Source organism: Drosophila takahashii, chromosome 3L (assembly GCF_030179915.1).
Source record: "Drosophila takahashii strain IR98-3 E-12201 chromosome 3L, DtakHiC1v2, whole genome shotgun sequence".
Taxonomy (NCBI): Eukaryota; Metazoa; Arthropoda; class Insecta; order Diptera; family Drosophilidae; genus Drosophila; species Drosophila takahashii.
In genome coordinates, this window is record NC_091680.1 from 26016449 (window position 1) to 26026390 (window position 9942).

General features: G+C 50.8%; 2 protein-coding genes across 3 annotated transcripts; one reads left to right on the forward strand and one right to left on the reverse strand.

The window, feature by feature from the left end:
• Position 1: 1 nt before the first annotated feature.
• Positions 2 to 3103, reverse strand: LOC108066865 (G patch domain-containing protein 1 homolog). Its single transcript, XM_017155579.3, has 3 exons — positions 2950 to 3103; positions 1505 to 2893; positions 2 to 1446 (listed from the first exon to the last, which is right to left on the reverse strand). Exons 1-3 carry the CDS (start codon positions 3005 to 3007, stop codon positions 41 to 43), a joined length of 2853 nt encoding a protein of 950 aa, XP_017011068.2. The 5' UTR covers positions 3008 to 3103; the 3' UTR covers positions 2 to 40.
• A 478-nt stretch (positions 3104 to 3581) lies between these two features.
• On the forward strand, positions 3582 to 8823 carry DCTN1-p150 (dynactin subunit 1). Of its 2 annotated transcripts, XM_070214475.1 has the most exons (4): positions 3582 to 3744; positions 3852 to 3917; positions 3988 to 5390; positions 5906 to 8823. In XM_070214475.1, the coding sequence occupies exons 3-4, from the start codon at positions 4056 to 4058 to the stop codon at positions 8351 to 8353; spliced, it is 3783 nt and encodes a 1260-aa protein (XP_070070576.1). In that variant the 5' UTR covers positions 3582 to 3744; positions 3852 to 3917; positions 3988 to 4055; the 3' UTR covers positions 8354 to 8823. The 2 variants fall into 2 exon arrangements, with proteins under 2 accessions (XP_070070576.1, XP_017005730.2); XM_017150241.3 differs by lacking the exon at positions 3582 to 3744 and having other exon boundaries at positions 3765 to 3917.
• Positions 8824 to 9942: the final 1119 nt, after the last annotated feature.

A 9942-nucleotide genomic window follows, 5' to 3' on the forward strand; every position in this document is an offset into this window, starting at 1 on the left:
GGAAAAGAGAAATCGGAAACTATTTATTAAGTATTTAAAATCAGTGTTTACTCTTCTTCTTCTTGGTCTTGTGCTTGGATTTGTCACTCTTTTTGGACTTTTTCTTGGATTTCAGTTTTGATTTCTTAGACTTTTTCGAGCTGGAGCTCTTGTGCGACTTCTTGGGTTTGCTGGGCTTAGATCTCTTTGCCTGGTCCCCAGAAGAATCTGAGGATAAACTGTCGCTGGAACTGTCGTCGCTGTCTTCGCTGCTGGATACGCTTTTCTTTTCCACCCACTTTTCAACTTTCCGCTTTTTGGGAGCGTGCTGCTGCCACAGCTGCTGTAGTTTGGCATCGATGGTAGCCTCTGCCTGATCCTCTGGGGCTGCAGGCTTCTGAGGAACTGCTCCTGGCAGCTTTGGCCCGTATATATCTTCGGCCGGCACCTCAGCCATTGCCAACTCTTTGTCGTTTCTCAATCGCTCTTCTCGTGATTTGTAGGAGATTTTCAATTTATTCCCCTCAATGGGAGCGAACTTCGGTGGAGCTGGGTCTTTGGGGGCCTGGGCCTCCACTTCCTTGGGCTTAAACAGCGCTGCAAATATTCCTCTAGGTGGCGAAGTATTCCTGAGAACATTATGTGCGGCCGCTGAAGTTGAGGACATTGAAGGTAAGCCCAGAGCCTCTTGCACTGCAGCCAATTTGTCCTGGACTGCATTCTCTGGCTGCTTTTCAGCTGCCTCCTCCTCCTCGTCGCTGTCATCGAAGATGCTCTTGAACAGGTCCGTTTTCTCTGAAATGGGCTTGTTGCGCGATTCGTCCACCGCCTGTTCCAATGGAGTTTTCGGCACGAAAGTGAACTTGGATGGCTCTTCTTTGGAAGTGCGTGTTTCCTGTACCTCAACTGCAGGAGGAAGAGCTGGCGTTGGTTCTACTTCTATCGCCTTTGTCTTTTCTATGTGCTTGGGAAAAATGGAGGGAGTCTGAAAGTTGGCTTTTGTGTTAACAGACGTCTCTAGATAATCGAATACTGAAATCTTCGGCTTGGCTTTGAGTTCCTTTTCCGGCTCTAACATGGCGCCGCCAAAGGGCTCGGCAATATTGTACCGCTTGCAAAGGAGAGAGGTGGGTTTCCACATGGTCTTGGTCCGTTCCATCACGATCTTTCGCTCCTCCGCGTCCTTTGCCTGCTCTTTGACCTTCTCTGCCTGTACATTTGCTTCCGAAACGAATCTGTCGTTCATAAGGCCATCTAATGGGCGATAGATCTTGGCCGCCTGGACGAACTCTTTCTTCTCCATCTCCCTGTCCCACAGGGAAAGTGTAACGGGTTGCATGGTGGCCAGGAGCTCAGTTATTGCTGTGTCGTCTGTTAGTTTTGAGGCTACAAACTTTTCGTATCGCAGCTGTTTAGCTTCATCGGCAAGGAAGGGTTTAAAAGCGCCTGAAGATGATGTTGCGGGGGCTAAATTAATAGAAATGTTTTAGTTTCATCACTCTGGGTTAACGAGATCTCTACTTACCCAAATCTTTGGTCTTGAGGGCAGCTTTCTCCAGTATAACTGCATTTGTATTCTTTACCTCTTTAGCCAATTCTGTTAGCTTCTCTTCGCCACTTTCGGTTATCAATCCGCCCTTGGTGAAACCCTCAGTCCTGGCATTGATGCGCTCTAGCAGGGATTTTCCGCGATCCTTGAAGGGATTCCGTTTCGGCTGCTCTTCCTCCTTTTTCTGCTCCCCCAGAAGCTGCGCTCGCTGGTCAGGATTGAGATCATGCCTTCCCAGACCCGAGCGTTTGTACTCCGTGGCAGTCTCCAGCTTTTTGGCTCGTTCCTTGTCCATGGGCGCAAAGCGACTCCTTCGCTGCAGCCAATTCCTGGGCTCAAAATCCCTGGGCAAATCAATGGCGTAGGGCTTCTGCAGGGCCGCGCCCGATTTGTCCTCACTGAAACCATCGATGACGTGGCGCTGCTGGACGTGCTGCTGTTTCTTTTGCTTGGGCTTCTTGTCCGCCAGCGAGAAGTCGTAGCGGGTCATATCGTCGCGAGCGTAGATATCCTCGTCCTCCTCTTCGAAGGCTCCCACTCCAAAGGCTTGACCCCGTATGGAGAGCTGCTTCTTGTTGGCCTGCTCCTCCATCTGGCCAAAGAGATTGATGTGCTGCATGGGCTTCGCAGAGCTAGAGGAGGATTTCGAAAGGATGGGATCGCGGCTGAGACCGGAGTAGCTCATGCCAAAGCGATTCTCCTTGGGCGTGTAGAAGATGGGCTCGTAGTCGTCGGGCGCAAAGGTAATATCCTCGTCGTCGTCGTCTTCATCCTCAGCATTGCCATCTTCCTCGTTTGCCTCTGTTTGGGCAGGTAATCCCTCCGCGCCGTAGTGCTCGAGGAGATACTGCTCCCTGGTGTTCCTGGCGGTGGCCTGGCGCTTCTCCTTTCGCGTTTGCCGCGGTCCCACTCCCTGGCCGGGCTTCCAGCCCATGCTCTTGAGTATGCGCACGGCCACCTTGTCCCGCACCGGACGCAGCAGTTGCTCCAGGACCGGAACTCCTGGTATGGGACCCACTGGCGCATCCGGCTGCATCAGCTTGCGACGGCGTTGACCGGAACGTTGCTCCTGCTCCTCCTCCTTGGCGAACTCATCGCGGGTGCGTATTCCCTGCGGTGCGATGCCAAACTCACCCAGGTCTTCGTGGTCCATGAAGTCCTCCGGCTTAAGCTGAACCCTCGGCGTCGCCTTCTCCGCGCGCGAGCTCTTAAATGTCTGCGGCGTCCAGCCCTCCAGGGAGCCCACGGTGTTCCAGAATCCAGCGCTAAAGCCGCCGGTGAAGGCGCCATGGAACCTCCGCTTTCCATTCTCATCCTTCACAATTTGATCCTCTATGGCAACCGGTTTCTTGGCAGGCACAACGTCTGTAGAAGATTAGGGGGTATTATCAAGGCTGCAATTGATCCTTGGCCATACATACCCTTCTCCAGGGGCGCCAGTGGAGTGCCGAACCTGTGTAGATGCTCTTCCTCGTCCATTTTAAGCTAAAAATTCCATTTATTTGCCAAAATGATTTGTTTGGTCTGGGTGCCAGTGTGTGCACACCGAAGAAATTACCCAAAACAGCTGACAAGACTGTCCACTCGCCGGTCGCAGTTTAACAAAAAGTAGTGACTGATACTTCGGGTTGAATAACGAAATATTTTATTTTACCAACCAATACACAAAATAAAAGTAATTAGAATATTTAGTTTGAAAGCTCAAATTAAGCTATTTTAAAAGGGTTTTAATGTGATTTAAATTGTTGGTATATGTAATAAAAACCTACAAACCAATACAAAAACAAAAAACTATTGGAATATTAAGTTCAATTTAAGTTAATTAAAATGTTTAATGTGATTGATTGATAAATTGTTGGTAAACGATATATCTACTTAATATTTTATATAAAAAGTAACATTACATCAAATTGTATCATCATTTATTTGGTAAAAACAAATTATTTGCAGGGCTTTCTTTTTTTAAACACAAATTCTGTTTGAACTCCCATCAGTAGTCACGGCTTCAAGTCGCGGTATTATTCGAAATCACCACAAGTGAATGTTGCCACCTCTAGTTCCATCACACGGTCACACTGCAAACATTGCAAATATTTTAGGAAAACTATTTCGTTGCAATTTTGATCTGCCTGCAACGGGAATAAAGAAATACAGTGCAAATGGTAAGCGTGGCGGCGGCGACAAAGAAAGGAACACCTGTCCGATTGGAAAAGCAGGTAGGTTCAGAGCACTCAGACAGTTGGGCAGCGGCCAGGTTGGAGCTACCTGTGCTGTCTGTATGGGTGACTAATGATGTCAACATTTTCTGTTTTCTCCCCGCAAGCCGACGGCCATTTTTTGCTAGCTAAGACGTGACTGTTGGCCGAAAAAGCCGAGCAAGTGCAGCGCAGTAAGTTGGCACAGATTCCGCCGTCGCCGGGAAGAGGCCCTCTAACCACAACTCCACTCCCATCGAACAGCATTCATAACCCCATCAGCCAAACCCACATCCTGGTCACACACACGCACACACCGAGAGCAGAGCGAGATGTCCGAGAAGAACCTCAAGGTGGGCGCCCGCGTCGAGCTGACCGGCAAGGATCTGCTCGGCACGGTGGCCTACGTGGGCATGACCAGCTTCGCCGTCGGCAAGTGGGTGGGCGTCGTGCTGGACGAGCCGAAGGGCAAGAACAGCGGCTCCATCAAGGGCCAGCAGTACTTCCAGTGCGAGGAGAACTGCGGCATGTTCGTGCGGCCCACGCAGCTGCGCCTGCTGGAGGCGGCTCCTGGCAGCAGCAGCAGGCGCAGCATCGAGGATGTGAGCGGTGCCACGCCCACGGCTGCCCAACCCACAAAGGCGCGGCTGAGCAGCTCGCGCACCTCGCTCTCCTCCAGCCGCCAATCGCTGCTGGGCTCCCGCACCCAGCTGACCACATCTCTGAGTGAACGCACTGCCTCCAGCAGCAGCATTGGCCCCCGGAAGTCGCTGGCCCCGCAGAGCAGCAAGGATAAGGACGCCTCCAGCACGGAGGGAGCAGCTGCAGCAGTCGCCTCTTCAGCAGCCTCTTCCAAGCGGGCCTCCTTCGTGGAGACCGGCTTCCTGGAGATCCTGAAGCCGCAGTTCACGCCCTCGCAGCCTCTGCGCTCGCCCTCCTTCACCATGCCCTCGAACTCCAGTGCCGAGGACAAGACCGCCCTGCTGGAGGCGCAGAAAACCAGTGCCGAGCTGCAGGCACAGCTGGCCGATCTCACCGAGAAGCTGGAGACCCTGAAGCAGCGCCGGAATGAAGACAAGGAAAGGCTGCGTGAATTCGACAAGATGAAGATTCAGTTCGAGCAGCTGCAAGAGTTTCGCACAAAGATCATGGCTGCGCAGGCTTCGCTGCAGAAGGAGCTGCAGCGGGCCAAGCAAGAGGCCAAGGATGCAGTGGAGGCCAAGGAGCAGCATGCCCAGGAAATGGCCGACCTTTCGGACAACGTGGAGATGATCACCCTGGACAAGGAGATGGCCGAGGAGAAGGCCGACACGCTTCAGCTGGAGCTGGAGTCCTCCAAGGAGCGCATCGAAGAGCTGCAGGTGGATCTCGAGCTCCTGCGCTCCGAGATGCAGAACAAGGCGGAGTCCGCCATCGGTAGCATCTCCGGCGACGGCGATTCCCCCGGTCTCTCCACCTACGAATTCAAACAGCTGGAGCAGCAGAACATCCGTCTGAAGGAAACGCTGGTGCGTCTGAGGGATCTTTCTGCCCACGACAAGCACGACATCCAGAAGCTGAGCAAGGAGCTGGAAATGAAGAGGTCCGAGGTCGCTGAATTGGAACGCACCAAGGAGAAGCTGAGTTCCAAGATCGATGAACTGGAGGCCACAGTGGCCGACTTGCAGGTGAGCATCCTAGTCGTAATAATCCTTTTTAGGCCTTTTCACTGCCCGCCACCAATTGGTATTCCCACACTCGACACTGTAATGAAAATTCACGGCTTTTCCCGCACATAAGTTTTGCTTTCCTTGCTGCGCTGCTTTAACTTAATTCTCGCTATTTTATTAAAAGAAGATATCGGTTAAAAATCTGTAAACTAATACTTAGAAAAACCGTAGATTTTCCATTTAAAGCTTTTCGAATAATTGAATTAATTTTATTAAGTCTAATTGATATTTCAAGCTATTTTTGACCGGTATCTTCGGTTTACAAGTGTAATATATTTTGCCCAAGGTCGCTCTAAAGATAAACTTTTTCATTGCCTTTCTTTTTGCCGGCCTGCCTTTAAAACTAATAATTATCGGGGTCCAAGGAGGTAAATTGTGTATATTAAACATTTCCCCAGACAAAATTTAAACCATTTCGCCTTTAAAATACTTTTAACCAATGAACAAAAATAAATAAAATTCTCTTGTCCCAGGAACAAGTCGATGCTGCACTGGGAGCCGAAGAAATGGTGGAGCAGCTGGCGGAGAAGAAAATGGAGCTGGAGGACAAGGTGAAGCTGCTCGAGGAGGAGATCGCCCAGTTGGAGGCTCTGGAGGAGGTTCACGAGCAGCTGGTTGAGAGCAATCACGAACTGGAGCTGGATCTGCGCGAGGAGCTGGACTTGGCCAACGGGGCCAAGAAGGAGGTGCTGCGGGAGCGAGATGCAGCCATCGAGACCATTTACGATCGCGACCAGACCATCACAAAGTTCAGGGAACTGGTGCAGAAACTGAACGACCAACTCACTGACTTGAGGGATCGCAATTCTAGCAATGAAAAGGAGTCGCTGCAGGACCCGAGCTTAAAGTTGGCCACCGAAACCATTGACTACAAGCAGATGTTCGCCGAATCCAAGGCCTACACTCGAGCCATCGACGTCCAGTTGCGCCAAATTGAGCTCAGCCAGGCCAATGAGCATGTCCAGATGCTGACCGCCTTCATGCCGGAATCCTTCATGAGTCGCGGCGGTGACCACGACTCCATCCTGGTGGTCCTGCTCATCTCACGCATTGTCTTCAAGTGCGGCATTGTCGTTTCGCAGACGAGGGAGCGTTTCCCAGCCGTGGAGGCGATCACCAGGGAGGCGGTGACCCAGGGCCATGCTGTCCAGCAGTACGCCTTCAAGTGCCGCCTGCTGCACTACGTCCACAGCCTGCAGTGTGCCCTCCACCAGATCCTCTACGGACTGAATAGCTGCCAACCGGACACTCTACTGAGAGCCGGCAGTTCCCTGCCCGAGATGGTGGCCCAGGAAAAGATAGTGGACGGCATCATCGAGCTGCTGAAGTCCAACCAGCTGGACGAGAACAGCACCACGGATAATATCGAGAAGTGTGTGGCCTTCTTCAATGCCATGAACTCCGTGCTGCTGGCCGGGGAGCAGCTGCTCAACGAAATCCAGATGATTCGCGACTGTGTGGCCTCCTTGGGCGCTGCTTGTGAGAGCATTCTCAGCGACACGGCTATTGCCAAGGTGATTATCCAGGAGGCGGGCGCCACCAGCGACTCGGTGCTGCTGATACAATTCCTCAACGAGAACATGGAGAGCGTGCGGCAGCAGGTGAAGTTGATCAAGCGCCGCCTGCCGAGCGACCAGCATGTGATCAAGAGCGGCCTCTCGCCGCACAAAGTGGAGGCGATGCGGGCTCTGGCCCAGAACATCAGTCGCATCATGTCGGCCATGCACCAGGCCACCAAGCAGTCCCTGGCCGCCATTGTTACGACCATCGAGAGCGACAATGCGGCGGAACATACGCTGCCGCAGGAAAAGTATTGGGCCCTGCTGTCCGCTTCGTGTGAGCGCATCTACGAGCAGGATGATCGCGGACCAACGCACAATTTCAAGACGCTGCTGGCCCAAGCCAACTCCGACCTGCAGCACATTGCCCAGCATCTGCTGGACAAGGAGTACGAGATCATCTCGGCGGCCAACAGTGCCGGTGGCCAACAGAAATCGGGTGCCCACAGCACGCCGATCACTCAGCGAGCGCAGCTGATTAAGAAACAGCTGGAGCAGAAGAACGTGCTGGCCGCCACGCTGGAGAATCGCGAGGCGGACGTGAAACAGCTGAAGCTGGCCGCCAAGATGAAGCAGAACGAGCTGAGCGAGATGCAGATCCGCAAGGATCTGGCCGAGAAGAAGCTGAGCGTGCTGCAGAACGAGTACGAGCACGCGGTGGACAAGTGGAAGCAGCAGTACGAGGAGACGCGCCAGCAGCTGCAGCTCAAGGAGAAGGAGTTCGAGGAGACGATGGACCATCTGCAGAGCGACATCGACGCCCTGGAGAGCGAGAAGAGCGATCTGCGCGACAAGCTGAAGCTGAACTCGAGTACGGGCAAGGTGCAGTCCGGTTCGGAGTCGCACTCCCCGCACAATCTATCGGTGGCTGGCTCCAACACCAGTGCTCCCGGCATCACCAACGTATCCTACACTGCTCCCGCGGGCACAGCTCCAGTTGTCGCGGAGGAGGTGCAGCTGCTGAAGAACGCCTTCAACCAGGAACGCAACGAACGACTGCGGCTGCAGGCTCAGGATATGCGTGCCAAACTGTCGCAGTTTGAGCCGCTGTATGTGCCGCAGCCACAGGATCAGCGCATCACCGCCTTGGAGTCGGAGCTGACCAGGATGAAGCACGCCTGGGTGCTGTCGCTGCTGCAGGTGCGCTCCCAGGATTCGGTGAACGCTGGCACGCGCATCGACACGGTGGCCCTGCAGAGGCGCCACCAGCCAGTGCTCCTCAAGGGGGAGATCAGCTCGAAGGCCTCGCAGCTGGCCTCCGACATCCTGACGGAGTATCTGCATCGGAAACCCCATCGTGCAGCTCACGGACAGTTCGCCTCCTTTCCCACCGTCGATGTGAAGCGCGTGCTGCAGATCTAAGGGGGTTGTATCATGGCCAGGGGCAATCTGAATAGAATGTAATGTTATTTGTACTGCTAGCACAATTTCGGATCGGGGGCAATCTTTCCTCGCACAAGCAGCTTCCCCAAAACCCACAAACACACAACTCCTCAAGACTCCCTGCTGCTGTGATGAAGCCCAAACATGATAGCTAAGCAAAGAGCAACTGAGAAATTAAAATTCTACACTTAATTTATGTTTTTTGTATAAAGATTATATTCCTATTGTAATACTAACTTTGTGTTTAACTCCAAAAATGCCTGTTTCGAAACTAAACTCAAGCGAACTAATACCGGTATTATCTATGAAGTCTATGGCAGGGGAGAAATATGTGAAAGACACAACTAAACCAGAGAAACAAATCTAATTTGCATACATGAGAAAATTAAATACACTATATATATATAAAGTAAATATATTTTGCTGATGTTGTATAACTTAAAATAAAACTGGATTTTACTTGGGGTCGGGTAAGGGACTAATAATTGAAATTAATGTCATAAGAAACTTGCTTTGACTAAATAACATTTCTTAAAATATATTTAGCCAGTTAATTAGAATTTCTAACTCTGAAATCACGCAAGTGTTGCAACGCCCTTATAATAATTACTCGTCTATTTTCCATCACTTAAATATTTAAAATTCCTTCCCTAAACGAAAAGATATTCTCATTTCACATCATTCAAGATAATATCCCTAATTTAATTTAATCACGAATAAGCCAAGCTCAGTTAGATTTTCTGGGGCCAACTGAAAGCCGTTTAAGCCAAGCACAGAACCATAAACAAACATACGATCCAAACGATGTCCACTTGGAATCCACCCGCGGAAAGAGTGTTGTGTTCTCTTAACTCCGACTCTCTTTTCAGCGCTCTCTCTCTTACAGCTCATTTCCGTCCCACTTGCCCAACAACAACAATATGCGTCAATGCCGCTCGGTTGCAGCAACAACAATTGCTGTAGCAACAACAACCATTGCTGCCAGCAATGACAACAACAGCTGCAATAGCAAGAAACTATTACATTAGACCAGGCCATAAACCATGATGGCCAAAATAGCCGCCCCCTTTCCTTCCCCCTCCCTCAGCTGCCCACTCAACAACCCCTTCTGCTTGAAATGTAAATTGAAAATAATTTTCATTTTCTGCGCTTTTCCTTGGCATCGCCACTGCCCTTTTGACCGACCAGACCAGAAACTGGTGCTTCTTTTGACCCCATTCTGCGGCTTGACCTCTCGAGCTGAGCGTTTTCCCGGCGGCAAGCACAAATGAAGAAGGAAACTTTTGCAAATGCAATGAAAAATATTCTTGATTTCATAAAACGAAATGTAATCTTTAATATTTCAATGTAGCCAACAAGATCTTAAACGCTAACCGAGGTAATCATCATCATAAATAAAAATAAGTAGCAGTATTTCTCTTTTTAAATTAGTTAAAGTTGTTCAGACTACACCCCCAAAACTTTAATTATATATATATTTAATTATTCAGGAGATATAGTCTTTAAAAGTTATGTTCTTCTGGGCGTTTAGCCAGACGCAACGCATTTATATCGCGTTTTTCTCGAAA

Coding starts and splice junctions, on each gene's coding strand:
- LOC108066865 (XM_017155579.3), bottom strand. CDS start 3,007: ATGGACGAGGAAGAGCATCTACACAGGTTCGGCACTCCACTGGCGCCC. Junction 2,894..2,949: donor ACTGGCGCCCCTGGAGAAGG/GTATGTATGGCC, acceptor AATCTTCTACAG/ACGTTGTGCCTGCCAAGAAA. Junction 1,447..1,504: donor CCTCAAGACCAAAGATTTGG/GTAAGTAGAGAT, acceptor CTATTAATTTAG/CCCCCGCAACATCATCTTCA.
- DCTN1-p150 (XM_070214475.1), top strand. CDS start 4,056: ATGTCCGAGAAGAACCTCAAGGTGGGCGCCCGCGTCGAGCTGACCGGC. Junction 5,391..5,905: donor CCACAGTGGCCGACTTGCAG/GTGAGCATCCTA, acceptor CTCTTGTCCCAG/GAACAAGTCGATGCTGCACT.